This window comes from Sorex fumeus, unplaced genomic scaffold, assembly GCF_029834395.1.
Source record: "Sorex fumeus unplaced genomic scaffold, SorFum_2.1 ptg000006l, whole genome shotgun sequence".
NCBI lineage: Eukaryota > Metazoa > Chordata > Mammalia > Eulipotyphla > Soricidae > Sorex > Sorex fumeus.
In genome coordinates this window covers 49475373-49496014 of record NW_026606063.1, presented here as the reverse complement: position 1 = coordinate 49496014, position 20642 = coordinate 49475373, and the positions used below count along the sequence as shown (strand labels likewise).

Here is a 20642-nt window from a genome sequence, read left to right as displayed (position 1 = left end):
ACACAAATAAAACTGAATTATGTGAGGTGATTGGTGTCTTAACTATTGTAATTATGTCAAAAATACATATACAGGATCAAATCACTGCATTGTAGGTAGGTGGAGAGACAGCACACACCCCTGGCAGCCCATATGGGCACCCCATATGGCAATCCCATATGGTCCCCTAGGTATGCCAAGAGTGATCCCTAAGACTGGGGGGTTGGAGCAATAGCACAGTGGCAGCGGGTAGGGCATTTGCCTTGTACGCGGCCAACCCGGGTTCAATTCCCAGCATCCCATATGGTCCCCTGAGCACTGCCAGGAGTGATTTCTGAGTGCAGAGCCAGGAATAACCCCTGAGCATCATCAGGTGTGACCCAAAAAGCAAAAAAAAAAAAGTGATCCCTAAGATACGAGCCAGTAGTAAGCCCTGAGCAACACCCGGGTAGCCACCCAATTTTTTAAAAAATCATTATATTGTGTACTTTAAACAGTGTTTCTCAACTGGGGGAGAGAGGGGTCAAATAGAAGATAATCCATGAGACTCAGAAGTAGAAATTAAACAAATGAGGCACAACTGCACTAGACTAGTGAGCCAACTGGTAGGTCTGGGGAACTACAAAAAGGAAACAAGGGAGGAAAGGGGCCCACTGAGAAAGAGATTAAGAAACTGCTTTAAACTTGTGCAATCTTACATATCAATCAAAACTAGTACAAATGAAGCTGCTCACTCGGATCAAATTCCAGCACTACCAGCTGGAGCGATAGTGCAGCTGGTTAGGTATCTGCCTTGCACACAGCAGACCAAATTCGATCCCCAGCATCTCATAAGACCCCCGAGCACCATCAGGAGTAACTGGAGTAAATCCTGAGTGCAGAATCAGAAGTAACCCCTAAGCATTTTGCCAGATGTGACCAAAAAGGGGAAAAAAATATCCCAGTACTACATATGGTCCTCTGAACACCATAGCGATCAGACCCTGAGCAGTCACCCAAAGTAAAAGAAAATTTTAAGAATAAAACCAACCTGGGGGGCTGGAGCTATCACTATCGCACAACAGGTAGGGCGTTTGTCATGCATCTGGCAGACCCGGGTTCGATTCCCGGCATCCCATATGGTCCCCTGAGCGCCACCACGAGTAATTCCAGAGTGCATGAGCCAGGAGTAACCCCTGTGCATGAGCCAGGAGTAATCCCTGTGCATCACAGGGTGCGACCCAAAAAAAGAAAATAAAACAAAAAAAACACCTGGTGGTGGGGAGGAAAGGGGAGGTATGATGTCTCCCACCTGCCCCAAAAGAACCCCAGACAGTTGCAAACCTCCAAACTCCAATTGCCACCATGTTCACAGACAACCTTCACAGGCTCACCAATAGCGCCCTCCCCCCCCCCCCCGCCCCCCCCCCCCCGCCTTCCATGAGATGAGAATCCACTGAAAAGTTCAGGTATGCAGGACTTGTGACTGAAATCTGCAGGCCCATTGTCCCATTTCCCTGTATTTCCTGCTTCCTTGGCAGTCACACCCATGAACTGCCTCTGGGTGCCATTTAAGTGCATTAAAGGCAATAATCCAGAACTCACAGATGAATCTCAAAAAAGAGCAACATGCTGCAAAGATGTCTCTGGACCCCAAAATCATTTGAGGATTCCATCCATTTAAAAAATGTAATTCCAGTTCTAGCACCCTATGTAAAAGCTTAGAATCCCAAGAGCGCGTGGCCGCTAATACGTTATGCCACTGATATGATCTGATACCAAGAGTAGCACACCACATTTGATAGGATATAAGGCAGAAGACAACCAATCTTCATAAAAAAAAAAATGTACATATACTATTAGCACACAAGGCTCAAAACTCAAACAACATGTTCATGATCTCAGAGGCTATTCATGAATGCAGGGGCTAAATGGCTCTAAGATGAGATAAAAACAATTTTCACACTTTCCTCTAAGGAAAACTTTTTGGATCATTTTTAGTCAATTATTCATAACAAGCAATACAAAATAAATTATTTAGCATTTGCCTTTGGGGCAAGCTTGGGTGGTGGTGGGAAAATTTGAATTAATAGTGGTAGGAAGGTGTAATGGTTGGGATTGGTGTTGAAATATCGAATGTAATCAATTACTGTGAACAACTCTACGAAAATTAATTTTTTAAAAGACTGATAAATCAAATAAAAATTTTTAGCTTATCATGAAATTAAATATTAAGACCATACTGTTCTAATAATGTTAACTTTCCCGGAAAAAAGAAAATCTGGCCAGGGCAAGGCACTGGGTAGGACGCTCATAGATAGGATGATATATCATGTCAGTCTTGCTTCAGTCCCTGAACCCCACCAGGAGCAGACCATTCCTGAACACAGAGCCAGGAGTAAATCCTGAGTATCATTAGCTATGAACCCAAAAAATTAAACAAGAGACAGAGGATATTCAGTATTATAACACAGCGCCCCCCCTCCCGCCCATGTATGTTCATGCCTTTGGAGCATGTAGATTCAATGCCAAGCATCACAATAAAAAGGAAAACTCAAAAACTTTAGAAATAAAATAAAATATACGTAATAGGGATTAAAACAAACTGACTAATGTATACAACTTAAGTGATTATGGAAAGGTCAAAATTAAATGTTTTTGGAAGTGTATAGATGAAAAAAACAAAAGGACAGAATATGCAAAAAAAAGCAAAAAAGGAAGATCATTTTTTAAAGAGGGAAGAAAGCATAAAATTTATATAATTGGTGTTCCAAAAATTGATTAAAGGCAGGAACTACATCTCAAAAGCCAATGATTCCAAATTAAATTTTCCTCCTTACCTTAAGGGTGTTCTGTGCAGGGTTGCAGTACTCACACACATTTGGACACTATACACTAGAGATCATCCTTATTATCAGTACTATCATTACAATCAATCTGAAGGCAGTGCCAGGATGGATTTTTGACTTCATGCCTCTCTAACACAGAGTCACATCTAAACTAATTTTAATCCCCACTAATTTTGTTTTGTTTTGCAGCTGCATTCAGCTGTGCTCAAAATTTACTCCTTGCTCCACTCAGGGATCACTCCTGGTGATGCTCAGGGCACCATATGAGATGCCAGAGATAAAACTCAGGTCAGCCCATTTCAAGGCAAGCACCCTATTTGCTGTACTATCACTCAGGCCCCTGGAACTAATTCTAACATACTCAACCCAATATTTTAGGACTGAAGAAAGAGCACAAAGGTTAAGCTACATCAGCTAACCCCATTCTATCTGAGGGAGGGAGGGAGGGAGGGAGGGAGGGAGGGAGGGAGGGAGGGAGGGAGGGAGGAAGAAAGGAAGAAGGGAGAAGGAGGGAGGGAGAGAGGAAGGGAGGGAGAGAGGGAGGGAGGGAAAGAGGGAAGGAGGGGAAGGAGGGGAAGGAGGGGAGGGAGGGAGGGAGGGAGGGAGGGAAGGAAGGAAGGAAGGAAGGAAGGAAGGAAGGAAGGAAGGAAGGAAGGAAGGGAGGGCGGGCAAGCAACAGCCACAATGCTGCTCTGTTAAAAGGATAAAGTTTTGGGAGGAAAATCCGATAGTTCAAGCGGTAGAAATGCTTGCTGGGTGAGGTCCTGGGGTCACTCCCAGAGCACTGCAGGTGTGGCATAGTGTCCCTAAGCACAGTCCAGCTAGATGTTAGGTAGGGCCTGGGGTTCATAGTACTGCTAGCATGGCCCCTACTTTTTAAAAAGAGTACAATTTTTAAGTTTTATCAACTTTTCCTCCAGATATTTGAGCTATACGAGCTATTTAGCAATCTCAATTCAAGGTGAGGGTTCAATCCTACCTGGGTTCAATCCCCAGCATCCCATATGATTTCCCAAGTACTGCCAGCAGCAATCCCTGAATTTAGAGCTGGAAGAACTGCTGGGTAGGGCCAAAAAAAAAAAAAATTCAAGGTGATACTCCAGTTTTTCTTCTTTTTTGGTCTTGAGTTCCAGAGCCAGCTGTGCTCAGGCAGGGCTTACTCCTGGCTCTAGTCTCAGGGATTGCTCCTGGTATTTTGGGAGAACATATATGGTGCCAGGCATCAAACCTGGGTCTGCCACATGCAAGACACACACCCTACCTGCTGTACTATCTCTCCAGCCCCATTGTTAAGACATTTGTTAAGACAATTTAAACACATTACAAACAAACTATCTTTCAGTAAAGAACTGGTTAAGTTCTAGTGTAACCAGTAACAGAATACTACATTAAAGCAATTGAAAAATAAAATGCAAGTGCATACTGACATGAAAAGGAGCTATGTCTCAATAAAAATGATGAGCAACATGTAATTTGCTTATAATATGTCTGAGCAAAGAATGACTTGAGAATGTTTACTGGGGTCAGAGAAAGAGAACAGGGGCAAATGCACTTGCCCTGAATGGGAGACTGACGCTGGTTTGATTCCTGGCACTGCAAGGTTACTTAAGCACCGCTGGCAGCAATCCCCAAACACAGAGCCAGGAATAGTTCCTGAGTTACCATTAGATTAGGCCCAATCCACCCCCACAAGATAAGAAATAGGGATAGTTTACAAAAACATGAACACTTACTTATTTAGAAGGCAAAATTTCAGATTCTCCTGATGTTGTTTTCTGTAAAATTTGTTTTTTTGACTTGGTTTTGTTTTGTAATAAAAGAACTTTTTATTGTTTGCAAACTCAGGACTCAAGCATATAAGGTATGCAGTCTATGACTGAATATATCACTAACCAGTGACTTTTTTTTAAAGTGTCTAAGATCAGTACCCAGATCTCACATATGGCAAGGCATGTGCTCTACAGTTGAACCTTATTACCAACCCTGTTACTTTTATCTTATAAAAAAATTTTTTTAATTAGAAAACAAAAAAGCTATTTTCATTCTGAAAAAGAATAAATATCCTTGGAAGTCAGATAACAACAGGGGTTCCTTCCACAAGAAGAAAACATCCAACCCCATCAAAAAATGGGGTGATGAAATGAACAGAAACTTTCTCAAAGAAGAAATCTGAATGGTTAAAGGGCACATGAGAAAATGCTCTACATCACTATTCGTCAGGAAGATGCAGATCAAAACAACAATGAGCTATCATCTCACACCAGAGACTGGCCCGCATCCAAAAGAACAAAAGCAACCAGTGTTGGCACGGATGTGGCGAGAAAGGGACCCTCCTTCACTCCTGGTGGGAATGCCGACTGGTTCAGCCCTTTTGGAAAACAGTATGGGCGATTCTCAAAAAATTAGAAATTGAGCTCCTATTTGACCCAATAATACCACTCCTGGGAATATATCCCAGCGAGACAAAAAAGTATAGTCGAAATGACACCTGTACTTGTATGCTCATTGCTGTACTGTTCACAATAGCTAAAATTTGGGGGAAAAAACCTGAGAGCCCAGGAACAGATGACTGGTTAAAGAAACTTTGGCACATCTACACAATGGAATACTATACAGCAGTTAGGAAGGATGAAGTCATGAAATTTGCAAACAAGTGGTTCTACATGGAAAATATCATGCTAAGTGAAATGAATCAAAAAGAGAAGGACAGACATAGAAAGACTGCACTCATCTGGGGAATATAAAGTAACAGGATGGGAGATGAACAACCAAGAATATTTGAGATAAGTACCAGGAGATCTGCTCCATGGCTTAGAAGCACATGCTGGGGGAAAATGCAGCTCAGATAGAGAAGGGAACACCAAGTAAAGGGTGTTTGGCAGACTCGCTCAGGATGCAAGACGTGTGCAGAAAGTAAACTACAGACCAAACACGATGGCCACTCAATACCTCTATTGCAAACCACAAAACCCTAAAGGAAAGAGAGAACAAAAGGGAATGCCCTGCCATAGAGGTGGGGCAGGGTGGGGGGAACTGGGGGGTAAGAGGGCAACTGGGTTCATTGGTGGCGGAGAATGGGAACTGGTGGAGGGATGGGTACTTGATCATTGTATAACTGAAACCCAAACAAGAAAGTTTGTAAGTCTACAACTGTACCTCATGGTGTTTCACTAATTAAAAAAAAAAATCAAGGGTTCTTGTATTTTCTGTGTCTACTGGAGACTAGAGATAACACTACCAGGAACCTACCCAAATTAAAACAAAGCATTCACAGCTAAAGGTGTAAAGCAATCTCCAAAATTGGAGAAATACCAGAACCAAAATTTTTTTAGGTTACAGATTAACTCAAATGGTATGTGCAGGGAAGAGAGCCCAAAAGAAATTCTGGCGTCAGTACTTTTGAGAAGTGTCCAGGTACTATCTTCTGTCTCTTATGGAGTTGCAATGTAAACTGTTTCTACAAATTTGCTCCAATTTCTATAGTCTTTCCTCTGTGCAAATGAACATTTCTGCTCCTTCACATTAACTTGCCAAAGCACTAACTATTCACAGTTGCTAAGATCTTTAGTTCAGACACCCTGACAGCAAAAATCTGAAAGCGAGGCAAACTTAAAAGACAACAGAACATGCAAGACTATCTTATCCATAGGCTAAGTTTTCTAGGTTTAAAAAAAAATAAAAACAAGAAATACTGTCTAGAGGCTACAGAGAGAGTAAAGAAGGCAGAGGTGCCTGCCTTGCACTGCATGTGAACTCAGGCTTCATCCCCAGAACCCCATACAGTCCCCTGAGCCGCACCAGGAATGATTTCTGAGTGCAAAACAGAAGTTAAGCCCTGAGCACCAAATGTGTGGCCCAAAAAAACAAAATAAATAAAACAGGGCTGGAACGATAGCACAGTGCGGAGGGCAATTTGCCTTGCACGTGGCCAACCCGGATTCAATTCCCAGCATCCCATATGGTCCCCCCCGAGTACCACCACGGAGTAATTCCTGAATGCAGAGCCAGGAGGGACCCCTGTGCATCACTGGATGTGACCCAAAAAGGCAAAATAAATAAATAAAACACTGGACCAAACAGTTTTTAAAAAGTGTTAAATATAATTAAAGAAAAACCTTGCTTCTACCACATTAAGAAAAGCACAAGTAGCCCCCCACCCCATCCCCTGCACCCCACCCCCCAAAAAAGAAAAGTACAAAAAAATTCAAGTCTAGTGCATCAAGTTTCTGGCCATTCCCAGTGGCGGTACTCAGAAATCACTCCTGGCAGGCTAGAAGGATCATACGAAGTGCTGGGGATTGAACCCAGGTCAGCTACGTGCAAAGCAAAGATACATACCAAGCTGTACTACCTCTCCAGATGCTATGGCATCAATTCCATGGAATTTTAGACATATATCTCATTAAAAGGCAAAAATTTAACTAGTTTCTTGATATGTACAAGTAATCATGAACATAATGTAGCCAAATTATACCCAAATCTCACCACCTAACGAGAAATAATACTAACTTCTGCCTTGTATTTCAGAACAGAGTTGGTTACAGAAATTTTATACGTAGTACATACATACTGGTTAACAAGTATGTTAATAAAAGCAGTACAAATGACATAATGTGTACCTTCCATGGTATTTCATCCATATATTTTCATTCCTAGGTCACTATGGTTTAAGAACAGTTTTACTTAGGCAGTCACATTCTTCTCGAACTATTTTGGATACTTTCTATACTTTCTAATGGGGGGGCTGGAGAGATAGTACAGTAGATTGTACATGGCAAACCCAGGATCAACGCCTAGCAACCCAGGTTTGCTCCCAGCATCCCATAAGTTTCCTCAAGCAAGCTAACAGTGATTCCTGAATGTAGAGCCAGGAGTAACCTCTGTGCACTGATGGGTGTGCCCCCAAAAAAAGATTTACTAATGGGTTAGGGACACAGCTCTGAGTAGAAAACCCGCCTTCAAGTGTGAGTCCTGAGTTCGATTCTCTGCACCACCACAGTCCCCTCCCCTCCTCCCCACACACAAAGTATATTAATTATCTACTTTCTAAAAAGCACTAAATTAGAATTGGAAAAGGAATAAAACATATACAGTGGGGTGAAGTTTTACTGGAGCACATGCTTTGCAAACATGAAGCTCGGGTTCTTCTCATAGGCTTCCCAAGCTCAACAACAGGAGAAAAGACAAACCCTAACTTAATAAATTTATTATCCTGTAAAGGTACTGAAATTAATCTTAAAAAAGAAAAAAGGCTAGACAAGAACAGATTACTGGCTGTATTTCATCTACACAATGAAATACAATGCATCTGTTAGGAAAGATGAAATCATGAAATTTGCTTATAAGAGGATGGACGTGGAGAGTATCATGCTAAGTGAAATGAGTCAGAAAGAGAGGAACAGACATAGAATGACTGCACTCATTTGTAGAAATATAAAATAATATGAGACTAACACCCAAGCACAGTAGAGACAAGGGCCAGGAAGACTGATCCACAATCTGCCTCATGAGCTAAAAAGAAGGCACCTAGGATAGAGAAGGAATTACTAAATCAATGGTGTTGGAGGGATCACTAGAGATGGGAGATGTGTGCTGAAAGTAGATAAAGGACCTCAGAATCTGTATTACAAAACCATAATGCCCAAAAGTACAGTGAGAGTAAGAGGAAAATTGTCTGCCATAGAGATAGGAGAGGGGTGGGAGGGGGGGAGGATACTGGAGACATTGGTGGTAGAAAATGTACACTGGGGAGCTGGAGCGATAGCACAGTGGTTAGGGCTTGCACACGGCCAACCTAGGTTCGATTCCCAGCATCCCAAAAGGTCCCCTGAGCACTACCAGGAGTAATTCCTGAGTGCAGAGCCAGGAATAACCCCTGAGCATCACCAGGTGGGACCCAAAAGAAAAAAAAAATAAGAAAATGCACACTGGTGGGCGGATGGGTGTTCGATCATTGTATTACTGGACACTCAAATATGAAAGCTCTGTAACTATATTTCGCAATGATTCAATGCGGGGGGGAGGGGGGCTAGAGAGAGAGCATAATAGATAGCACGTTTTGCTTTGCACATGGCTACCCCCAGGATCCATCTGAGCATTGCCAGGACACAGCCAGAAATAATTCCTGAGCATTGCCAGTTGTGGCGCAAAAACAAAAAAGCGTGGGGGGGGGGGGGGGGGGCTAGTATGGGGTTAAGGCACTTGCCTTGCACACAGCCAGCCACAGTTTAATCCCTAGCACCATATTCCAAGCACCTCCAGAAGTGACCCCTGAGCACAGAGCTAGGGGTAAGCCCTAAGCACCAGACCATGTGTGGCCCAGAAACCAAAATGTACATATAACAAGTATATTTTTATGTATTCTAACTTAAGTGACTTCAGTATATGTTATAAACTAAAGCTTGTAAGTCATTTTAAGAGATATTAGAAAAGATATGTTCGCCTCACAAAAATAAAGGAGATACTAGAAAAAGGATTTGGGAGAGGGATGACAGAGCCATTTGTTCAGCAGGAAGGACACTTGCCTAACATGCAGTTGACCAGGGATTAATCCCTGTCACCCCATAAGGTCCCCTGGGTCTCCCAGGAGTGATCCCTGAGCACAAACCAGGAGTGAAAAAAAAAAAAAAAGAGGATTTAGGGAGCCAAGAGATAGTATTGTAGATTAAGGTGCTTGCTTTGTGTATAGTTAATCCTGGTTCAATCCTGGGTTTAAGAAAATAAAAGAGGAGAGTTCTGGTCAGGATGGCAGTAGCAGCAAATGACAGCCACCTCTCAGCTGCTCTGAATAACCAATGAGGCCACGAAATTTCTGCATGAGTTGAACTTGGATGCCCCTTGAATACACTGGCTCAGAGAGCGCCATTAAACAAAAGACAGCAGATCTTCTGCCACAGAGCCGCCCCAGAGTGGGACGTGTGAGGATGGCAGCACACGAAGGTCTCACAGCTCTCAGCACTATGGGAGGCAACAATTTTATCGGTCTGAATAAGGCTCTTTGGGTCCAACTCCCTGAGACCAACTGTCTGGAGACCAAAAATGGGGGAAAGTGCCCCAGGTCAGGTTTTGCTGGACTGGTTGCTTCAGAGTGCCCAAGCCACATACTGTAGCAGCCCTGAACCCGGTTCTGGTCCCTGCCTGTTCCACTGCTGCTACTGCTACTGGGTCCCAAGGAGGAGGGGCACTGCCAGTAGTCAACCTCGACCTACAGGACAAGTACATAAGCAGCCTGATGGTGCCCCCAAAATTGCCGCTGTGCCTCTGGCCAGACTCCAACAACTCAGAATCAAGTTTCCTGAGAAATTAAACCACCAAAAGTCGGGCAACTGAAGGAGGGTCACACCACAAAACACCTCCAGTTCAGCCATACAAGACCATTCAGACTTGCTTCAGAGACCCATAAATAAATCTAGGAAATCAGAAGCCACAGTTAATCTTGGACCCACGCAAGGCTGTACAGGTGTGGGAGCAGAGTGGGTCTGCCAGCGTCTATCCAGAGCCCTCAGCAGCCACATGCTCCCACACCTTTAAATCGCCACCATGTCTCCAGCCATTCTCCACTGTTTCCAGAAGGACCTCACCAAAGATGAAAATCTGGGTATGCATGTTTTTTAACCAAAATCCCCAGGCTCTCTTGGGATCGGGATGGGCTACCTCCCCTGACTTCCATATACTTCTAGAAGCCATGGCAGTCCTGTTCACAACCCAAAGGTCATCACCCAGTTGCAAACAATAATGCACAAAAGGAGAGAGAAGGAGAAAGAGGAGAGTGGGGGGAGAGAGAAGAGAGAGGGAGGGAGAGGGAGAGAGAGAGAGCAGAGAAAGCTAGAAGAGGGGCTAGAGCAATAGCACAGCAGGTAGGGCATTTGCCTTGCATGCGGCCAACCCGGGTTCAATTCCCAGCATCCCATATGGTCCCCTGAGCAACGCCAGAGGTGATTCCTGAGTGCAGAGCCAGGAGTAACCCCTGTGCATCGCCAGGTGTGATGCAAAAAGCAAAAAAAAAAAAAAAAGCTAGAAGAAAGGCGAAAGGTGCCTGCCTCTGAGGCAGATGGAGGTGGGGGGTAGGGAAACTGGGAACTTTGGTGTTGAGAAATGTATACTGGTGGAAGGATGGATATTGGAACGTTGTATTACTGAATAGATCTGTGATGGCCTATCTCACGGTGATTCATTTAAAACAAAACAAAAAACACTGGCACTCTGGATGCTGACACCATGAAGAAGCAACAGAGGATTTCAGCTGCCAGAGATTCTGCAGGCACAGTTGTGTGTGTGTGTGTGTGTGTTTGGGGGGGAGTAAGGCCAAACTCTGCTATAATATACATGCCAGGCTAGGACTTTAATCTTAAGACTTTAATCTTTAGGTAATGAGAAAAACTACAATAATGTAAGCTAATAATCGATAATTACATGTTAGATAGGTAACTGAAGAATAATATTTTTTAAAATAAAAATACCAAATGAGAGCAGAGGAGATAGCTCAGCAGGCTGAAGCACATGCTCTGCAAGCAGGAGGCCATGTCTGCTTTGATTTGCTTAGAACTGGTTTTTAGACCACAAATGCTTAGGGGTCTATCTGTGGTGCCAGGAATCGTGCTCTGACCAGCCAAGTCCCTTACCCATTGTCCCAGCTCTTCAGCCCCAGAGATATCTGGTTCAGCATACTTCTGAGTACCACCAAGAGTGGCTACTGATCACTTAGTTAGAAGTAATCTCTGAGCACCACCAAGAGTGGCCCAAAATAAAATCAAATAAACAAATAAAACACTGGACCAGACAGAACAGTGGACAAGACATTTTGCATGCAGTCTACACAGGTCCAATTTCTCACAGAAAATATATTTTCCTGAGAACTGCCAGGCCTTATCCCCAAACCAGGAGTAAGCCCTCAGCACTGCAGGATGTGAACTTACCTTTCCCCCCCCCACCCCCAGCCAAGTAACAGAAACACCAAAATGAAAAGCAATATGGTCAGGATGTTAGACACTTGCCTTGCCTACCACTGATATAACCTGCCCCCTTCAATCCTCAAGTACTTCATATGGTCCGCCAAGCACCATCAGGATTGATCCCTGAGCACAGGGCCAAGAATAAACCCTGAGCACATCTAGGTATAGACTAAACTATCTTCCCCACAAATATATATATATACATATATATATATATATTCATAGTAAATAAGACCAAGGACTGATACTTAGGTGAAGTTGTTTTAAGTTACTAACATGAAATATTATAACTTGCAAAGCAAAAACAGATAATACAGTAAGAAAAGCAAATAGCCAACAAATGAATGTATAAACTCACCAGTAGGGGCTGGAGCGATAGCACAGCGGGTAGGGTGTTTGCCTTGCACGCGGCCAACCCAGGTTCGATTCCCAGCATCCCATATGGTCCCCTGAGCACAGCCAGGAGTAATTCCTGAGTGCATGAGCCAGGAATAACCCCTGTGCATCGCCGGGTGTGACCCCAAAAAGAAAAAAAAAACTCACCAGTAATTAGTGACATGTTTTGCAAAATAACACTCTAAGGGGCTGGAGCTATAGTATAGCAACTAAGACTTTTGTTTGCCTTACATGTGGGCCCTGGCACCCCAATAGTCACCAGGAATGATGCCTGAGCGTAGAGTCAAGAATAAGCCCTAGCACCCTAAGGATACTATCAATCACAACTGAAAGTGGCCAAGCTTCAAAGACACTGAAAGAATAAAAATCAGGAGCCAAAAAGATAGCAAAATCAGAAAGGTGCTTGCTTTTACACACAGTTGACCCAGGTTCAATCCATGGCACCCCATAAGGTCCCCTGAGCCCACAAGGAGTGATCCCTGAACACAGAATCAGGAGTAAGCCCTGAGCACTGCAAGGTGTAGTCCAAAGACAGCACAAAAGAAATTTTACACCTATGTGATTTCACCAAGCCCACCAAGAGTTATTTCTGAGCACAGAGGCACAGGAATAAGCACTGAGCATTGCTGGGTATAGTCCCCAAACCAAAAATAAGTAAACAGATGCACATGGTACAAGAAATAGTACACTGGGCTCAGAGAGACAGTACTGGCCCTCTGGGGTAGGGCTTTGCCTTGCACATGCCAACCCAGGTTCAATCCCCATAGTTCCATATGGTCCCCCAAGCACCATTCAGGAGTGATTCCCGAGTGCAGAGCCAGGACTAACCCCTGAACATTGCCTGGTATGACTCAAAAAGCCGAGAGAGAGAGAGAGAGAGAGAGAGAGAGAGAGAGAGAGAGAGAGAGAAAGACAGAGAGAGATCATACAAGGCTTAAAGTACTTGCCTTGCATATGCTGTAATCCTGGTTGGATTTTTGGCACTGCATACAGCTGCCTTAGCAACTCCAGGTCATATCTGAACACACACACAGGAACAGTCCCTCTTGATGGGGCTCTGGTGTGTGGCACAAAGAAAAAAAAAAAAGCACATGGTCTGAATTTTAGCCAGACCTGAAATTAATTCCTGGTTCAACAGAACATGATAATGTGACCTGAAGCAAGTTATCTAAACTCTAAACATCCTTCACGTATCTGAAAAGGGTGATAGAGTCCCACTTGAAAGAAAAAGAACTCGGGGCTGGAGTGATAGTACAGTGGGCAGGGTGTTTGCCTTGCATGCAGCCGACCCGGGTTCGATTCCCAGCATCCCATATGGTCCCCTGAGCACTGCCAGGAGTAATTCCTGAGTGCAGAGCCAGGAGTAACCCCTGTGCATAGCCAGTGTGACCCAAAAAGCAAAAAAAAAAAAAAAAAAAAGAAAGAAAGAAAGAAAAACTCAAGATGCCATAGAAAATTTAGCTTTAAAAAATAAACTTTTTTTTTTTTTGGCTTTTTGGGTGACACCCAGGTGTTACTCCTGACTCTGCACTCAGGAATTATTCCTGGCGGTGCCTGGGGGACCATATGTAATGCTGGGGATCGAACCCAAGTCAACCACATGCAAGGCAAACGCCCTACTCACTGTACTATCGCTCTGGCCCCCGGAAACTGGATTATTCACAAATACTGATTAACAGGGTATCTTGTGTCCTATCTTAGATATGACTACTAAGTTGGTGACAAGCAGTATTTGTAAACTACTAAATCTAAATTTTACTTTCTTCACCTTTTAAAGTAGGATTCCAACGGGCCAACGAGGTAATACAACAGGTAAGATGCTTGCATTGAACGCAGATGACCCAGGTTAGATCATGGTACAATATACACAGTCTCCAGAGCCCCATCAAGAGCAATTCCTAAGCACAGAATCAGATCTAAGCCCTAAGCACAGCCAGAAGTGGCCCAAAAATAAGAAAAGAAAATAAAGTGGAATATTCCTACTCGAAGGGTAGTTCAAAAGGACAAATAAACTGCCCACTTTAAACATTTTTAAAAGTCCAGCTCACTAACTACAGAATAAAATCCACAACATAGAAAGACCACATCTAAATGACTGAAGTACATTTCAGGGCCAGAGAGATAAGGTACTCATCCTGCACATGGCAGACAAGGGTTTGATCCCTGGAATCCCATATGGTCCCCTGAGCTTGTCAGGAGTGACTCCTGAGTGCAGAGCCAGGTATAACCCCTGAACACTGAGAGTGGCCCAAAAACAAACTAACCAAAAAAAAGATTGAAGTACATTTAAACTCTGCTTTCAGAGAAACTGACTTTACCATGCCAAACAATGGCCTCAATGTACTGGGAAGCTAGCCATACTGAAGGCCCAAAAAAATATTAGAGCCTACAACTTCTCATCAACATCCAGAATCTCCAGATTTCTGGTTCACAAAAGGAGCTATGAAATGAGCAAATAGCTCAACAGAACAATTTAAAATGATTTCCTAAGCGAAATGCAACCCCACACATTCAGTAGCAAAATTCATTTAATACTTGGCATGTCTTCTGTGTTAGTAAATCATTGAGGGCCAGAGAACTAGTACCATGGGTAAGGCACTAGCCTTGCAAGCAGTCAACCCTGGTTTGATCCCTGGCACTGCACATGATTCCTCAAGCACCGCCAGGAGTGATCCCTGAACACAGAAAGTGAGGAAAAAATCCTGAGTACTGCTAGGTGTGGGCCAGAAATAATAAATACTGAAAAGAATGTGGAAACTCAAATGTTAGTACTGTTAGAATTGGTTATTCTAAGCCTAAAACTAAAAGCTATTTTGACATGCAATTAGAAAAGACGAAGTCATGAAGTTTACATACAAGTGGTACTACATGGAAAGTATCATGTTAAGTGAAATGACTCAGAAAGAAAGGGATAGACATAGAAAGATTGCATTCATCTGGGGAACATAAAGTAACAAAATAGGAAACTAACACCCAAGTATGGCAGAGATTAGTACCAGGAATTTTACTCAATGACCCGGAGGACAACCACACATGTTAGGGGAAGGGGGAGCTCAGAAAGAGAAGGGAACACCAAATAAAGGGTGTTGGGAGGATCCGCCCACGATGGGAGAGCATGCTGAGGGTAGACTGTCGACCAGCATGATTGCCACTCAATGCCTCTTTTGCAGACCATGGCACTCAAAAGGAGAGAGAGGGAAATGCCCTGCCACAGAGGCAGGGTGGGATGGGGGCTGGGGGGGAGGGGATGCTGGGATCCGTGGTGGTGGGAAATGCGCATTGGTGGAGGGATGGGTGTTTGATCATTGTATAATCGAAACCCAAGCACAAAAATGTGTAAGTCTACAACTGTACCTCATGGTGCCTCACTATTAAAAAATAAATAAATATAATAAAAAAATAAAGTTTTAGAATGTTAAGACCATATTTAAAAGAGAGATAAGAGGGTCCTGAATATGGAGTCCTTTGCCTGATTAAAGGGCAAACTTCAATTGGTCCTTAAACTACAGGCAAAATCGTTTCTTGTATAGCTCTATAGGTTTCATTGGTAAGACATTTTACACCTTAATTTTCTTAGAGCAGGGTTAGAGGTATTAAATGTGAATGGTAATACTCTTATCCAAAAGAGATGACACAAGGGACAGAGATACACTAAAGGAGTTAAGTCACTTGCCTTGGACCCAGCCCACCTCAATTTAACCCCTGAAATCTCATATGGTTTTTCCTCCTCCTCTCCCCATACCCCAAAAGAACTGATGATATAACATGGCTACAATCATACTTGTTATCAAGCTCTATTTTACCTCTATTTTATTTTGTAATTTTAAAAGTTAAACAATTCAGGGGGCAGAACGATAGTACAGCAGGTAAGGTGTGCCTTGCATTGGTGACCCAGATTTCGTCCTGGGCATCACATACGGTCCCCTAAGAATTCAGGAGTAAGCTCTGAGCAACACCGGGTGTGGTCCAAAAACTAAAAAGTAAAAAGTTCAGGGGTCAAAGAGATGGTACAGCAGGTAAGGCACTTGCCTTGCACATGGCCGATCCTGGGTTCAAGCTGCTCCAGGAGTAATCCCTGAGCACAGCCAGCTGTGGTCCAAAACCCAAATATAAAACAGGGGTTGGAGAGATAGTACAACAGTTATGGCGTTTCTCCTGCACATGACTGAGCCAAGTTTGTTGGATCCCCAGCATCCCATACATTCCCCTAACCCATAAGGACTGATCCCTGATTACTGAGCCAGGAATAATCTGTGAGCACTGCTCGGTGTGGCCCAAAATCCAAAATAAATCAGTTCATAAACAGTCCTTATCCTTTTCAAAAACTAGAGCAATAGTACAGCAATTAGAGTGCTTGATTTACATGAGGCTGACTTGAGTGTGATTTCCAGGATTCCATGTGATCCCCTCAGCACTAAGCACCACCAGGAGTGATTCCAGAATAGTGAGCTAGAACCCCTGAGACACACCAGGTGTGGCTCAAAACAAAAACAAAAAGTGAGAGGGAACCCAGAGTCATTGAGAAGAAGAGATGGGGTCACCAGGTGGGTGAGACTGGAGGTGGGACCTCAATATGCCTGAAACCCGACTGTAAACTTTGTAAATAATGGTGTTATGAGAGGGACAGGAGAGATAGTCCAGTGGATAGGGTCCTTGCCTTGCATCTAAATGACCAGGTTGGTGCTCAGGGAACATACAGTCAGGAATGGGGGACTGAAGCAATAGCACAGCAGGTAGGGCGTTTGCCTTGCACGCGGCCAACCCGGGTTCAATTCCCAGCATCCCATATAGTTCCCCGAGCACCGCCAGGACTAATTACTGAGTGCAGAGCCAGGAGTAACCTCTGAGCATCGCTGGGTGTGACCCAAAAAGCAAAATAAATAAATAATAAAGTCAGGAATAGAACCCAGGTCTCACTTTGCTCAGTCCATTGAGCTCTGTCCAGACTGAGGACTTAAAATTTCTAACCAAGGTTGATTTTTTGATGCTAATCTTTACACAAACTATGCAGGGAAGAGCACACTTAACACACTTAATGATTTTCATGAGCAAGATCACAAAACACCTAAAATACAGGGCAGGAAGGGATAGTACTGCAGGCCTTACACAGGGCAGCCTTGGGTTTGATCCCCAGCACTCCATATGATCCCAAAGTGATCCCTGAGCACAAAGTCAGGAGTAAGCCCAGAGCACTGAAAAAAAAAACCATAAACCATATACTCCATTCCAAGTCAAGAAGTTTTGTCCAACTCCAACTACCATGCTACCACCCTAACACAGAATAATGTTACAATGAGATACATCAATACCCTCTGCTCTCCAGGAACTTAAGTATTTTGTGTTTAGGATACAGGAACCACAAAAAAGAATGTTTTAAATTGTGGGGAGCTACTTGTAATAAGATTTGTTTTGCCCCAGGTACTATTGAAGCTTTTATTTTTACAGAAAACATCAGTGTGGGGCTGGAAAGGTAATACAGTGATTGCCTTACATGTGACCCACACAGGTCAGCCAGGTTCGATCTTCTGCATCGCATATGGTCCCTTGGGCACTACCAGGAGTAAAAAGTACAGCTCCAGGAGTAATCCCTGCATCGAGGCATGTAGCCCCCTCACCCCAACCCTTCAAAAGAAAGCGTCACAGAGATTAGTGTTTAGGAGGCAGATTTTTTAACAGCCTTATGGGTAGTATTAGAAAACGGAAATATTTTTAGAGTCCTCTGGGCTTGTGCACAAATAGCAGATTTGCATCTGTAGTTCTAGCAGGGTCTGCATGACCAGATTTCGTGAACCTGGTGTAACTACAGTATTAAAGGCAATAAAGTCTAAATTCTATCTGAATCCCTAGTGAATGCTTCTGAACATGGTTAGTGGGGTTTCCCAAATATCTTCAATAGGCCCTTTCATTATGTTCTTTTCAAAAGTTAATAGACTGAGTGGGATTTTTTTTAGCTATTATGCTTGATTTTAGTTAAGTTTAAAATAATTTTAAAACCAAAAAATTAAATGATGTTAAACTGCAAAACTACTCATTTTCCAGTTTCAAAAATCACAAAGCTATGATTCTACAATTTTTATGACAGATAAGTTTACTGCAATAAGTACTAAGGACAGGTCTATAGCCGGATCGAAAATCTCCTGCACCAAAAATGACAGTTACCTCAAATCCAGCAAAATTTTAAAGGCCGCAAATACGAAAAAATATACTTTAAATTAGGTGCCTGCTTCCACCTGTCAGAAGTAAATGGAGTCGAAAGTACTCTAAGAGAACCTTTCCACTTTTCTCACTGCCTTCGGTCATTAAGCTGAAATCCAGACACATGCATGGAGGAAAATGAGAACATGAACGACACGGTACCTCGGACCAATGAATTCTTGCAAGGCACGCGAGCAAAGCGGTGACTTGGCAGTCTTTGCAACTATCACAAACGGAACACAAATCCCCAAAACCACATCAGCGGCTGCTAATGAGCCTTAACCCCCCCCCCCCCCCCCCCCCACACACACACACACACAAGTTCTTGGAGATGAATCTCGTCTCGAATTCCCCTCGTCCAGCTAGGCCTCGGAGAGGCCCAGAAGTCGCGAACTTCCAATAGGTTCGGCTTGTGAGGCGAAAGATGCCATCTGACGAGAGTCATCAATGAAATAAAGGGGACGTGGCCGGGAAAGGGCGCCGGGAGCGCCTGAACGAAAGGAATCGGGCCTTTCCCATTCCGGCCCGGCCCCGGGAAGCGCCGCGCTGCGGGGCTCGCCCAGCCGCCCGGCGCTGCCCAGGAAAACCACCAATGGCAGCCGCCGAGGCAGAGCAGTCCCTAATTTCTGGTTAATCCCCAGCAAGGTCCCGATCACCCCCCTCCACACACGCCCGCCCCGCTCCGTTCGGCTCCTGAGGGACGGCAGAAGGGGCTCGTCCACCCCCAACCCCCCCACCAGAGGAGAAGCCACCCCCCCCTCCGCCCGGAGTTTAATGAAAACGGGCAGGTGAGCGGCCTGAGGAAAAAACGCCCGCTGAAAAATCAAAAGAGGGTGGAGGGGTGCTCTCGGGGCTCGGGCTGCGGAGGCCAGCCTCTCCCTCGGACCCCACCTTCCCTCACCCCGGCCGAGCCGCCGCGGCCAAGGTTCATTAGCGCCATCGTTAATTGACACCTGTAATGAGGAAACTTTCCGCGAGCGGAGCGGAGCGGGGCCGGCCCGGCCTGGCCCGGCCTCCGCGGCCGCCCCGCTCGGCGCCCAGGTAACCGCGGGCCGCCTGGGCCCGAAGCGCCCGGGCGGCCGCGCCACCGCGCACCTTTCCCCGGGCGCTAGGCCCGCACGCCGCCGGCCTGGGCCGTCGCCTCCCGCAGGCCGCGGCCGGCCCGGAGAGGCCGGGCCACGGCGCCGGGCACCCCCACGCCCCGACCGTGCACCCCGACAGGCCGCCGCCGCGTCTACTTACTTTCATTTAACACCTCCACCAGGTCTGCGCAGTTCTCGCACATCGTTCGGCCGCCGCCCCCCCCCTCCCCCGCTTCGGATCGCACTGACTGCTCCCGACCGGCGGGGGGGAGGGGAGAGAGGCGGAGGAGGGGGCCGGCCGGCCGGCGGGGCGGGGAGGCGACGAGGGCGGGCGGCGGCGGCGGGGACGGGGCGGGGAGCGAGCGGGTGGGGGAGGGGGCCGGCGGGCCCCGGAGCGGGCGGGGGGGAGGAGGGGGGCGAGGGGAGAGGCGCAGGCCGGAGGGGCGCCGAGGCGCCGGCGGCGGGGAAGGGGGGGAAGGACGGGGGGAGGGGAGAGGGAGGGAGGGGGGCGGGCGGGGAGCGAAGCAGCAGAGTCACTTCACCGACCAGACGCCGCGGCCACTGCCGACGCCGCCGCCATTTTAATCGAGCGTTCGGGCTGCGCTCGGCTCTTTCCGCCCAGGCGAAGGAGCCGACGAGAAGCGCCTCGCGCTCTCATTCCTCCGCCTCCCGCCCTCTCTTCGCCGCCCGCCCTCCCTCCTCTCCCTCCGCACACACGCCGCACGCTCCACACCCCGCCGCGGCCGGCTCGCCGCCCTCCCTTTCCTCTTCCGTCCGGCCTCCCCGCCCTCGGTCCGGCCCCTCGGCGCGGCGCGCTCGCCCACCCCGCCCAGCCCGGATCTCTGTCAGCGGCCGGAAGGGAAACGCGAAGCCAGCGCGGCGGCGGGGGGAGTCCGGGTGAGTCGGGAAGATGGCGGCGGCGGCGAGCGGCGCCCACACCGCCCTCCTCGCGGACTCCGAGGTCCGGCGAGCACCGGGGTCGCTGGCCCCCGCCCCTGTGCCTCGCCGTATTCCCTCCGGGCCCACCAGAGGGACGTGGTGTCGATTTCTTCCCCGCTCTCTGGCATGGCGGCTGGGGCGGGGGGGGGGGGGGGGACGGCCGGAGTACACCGCGGTGGCCGGGCCACGGTCACCGGGAAGCCCAGCCCGGGACCCAAGGCCCGTTCCCCGCGGGGTTTGGCGATAATGGACCCGCCCCGGGACCGGCTCCG

General features: G+C 46.2%; 1 protein-coding gene across 3 annotated transcripts in view; it reads right to left on the bottom strand.

Moving 5' to 3' along the window:
* Positions 1-19766, bottom strand: part of USP34 (ubiquitin specific peptidase 34) — a 258244-nt gene extending 238478 nt beyond the window's left edge. For all 3 annotated transcript variants that reach the window (XM_056126930.1, XM_056126939.1, XM_056126955.1), the window contains exon 1: positions 19592-19766. In XM_056126930.1, coding sequence (XP_055982905.1) covers positions 19592-19634 — 43 coding nt within the window. In that variant the 5' untranslated portion in view covers positions 19635-19766. The remainder of the gene's footprint in view (positions 1-19591) is intronic.
* Between the last annotated feature and the right edge of the window lie 876 nt (positions 19767-20642).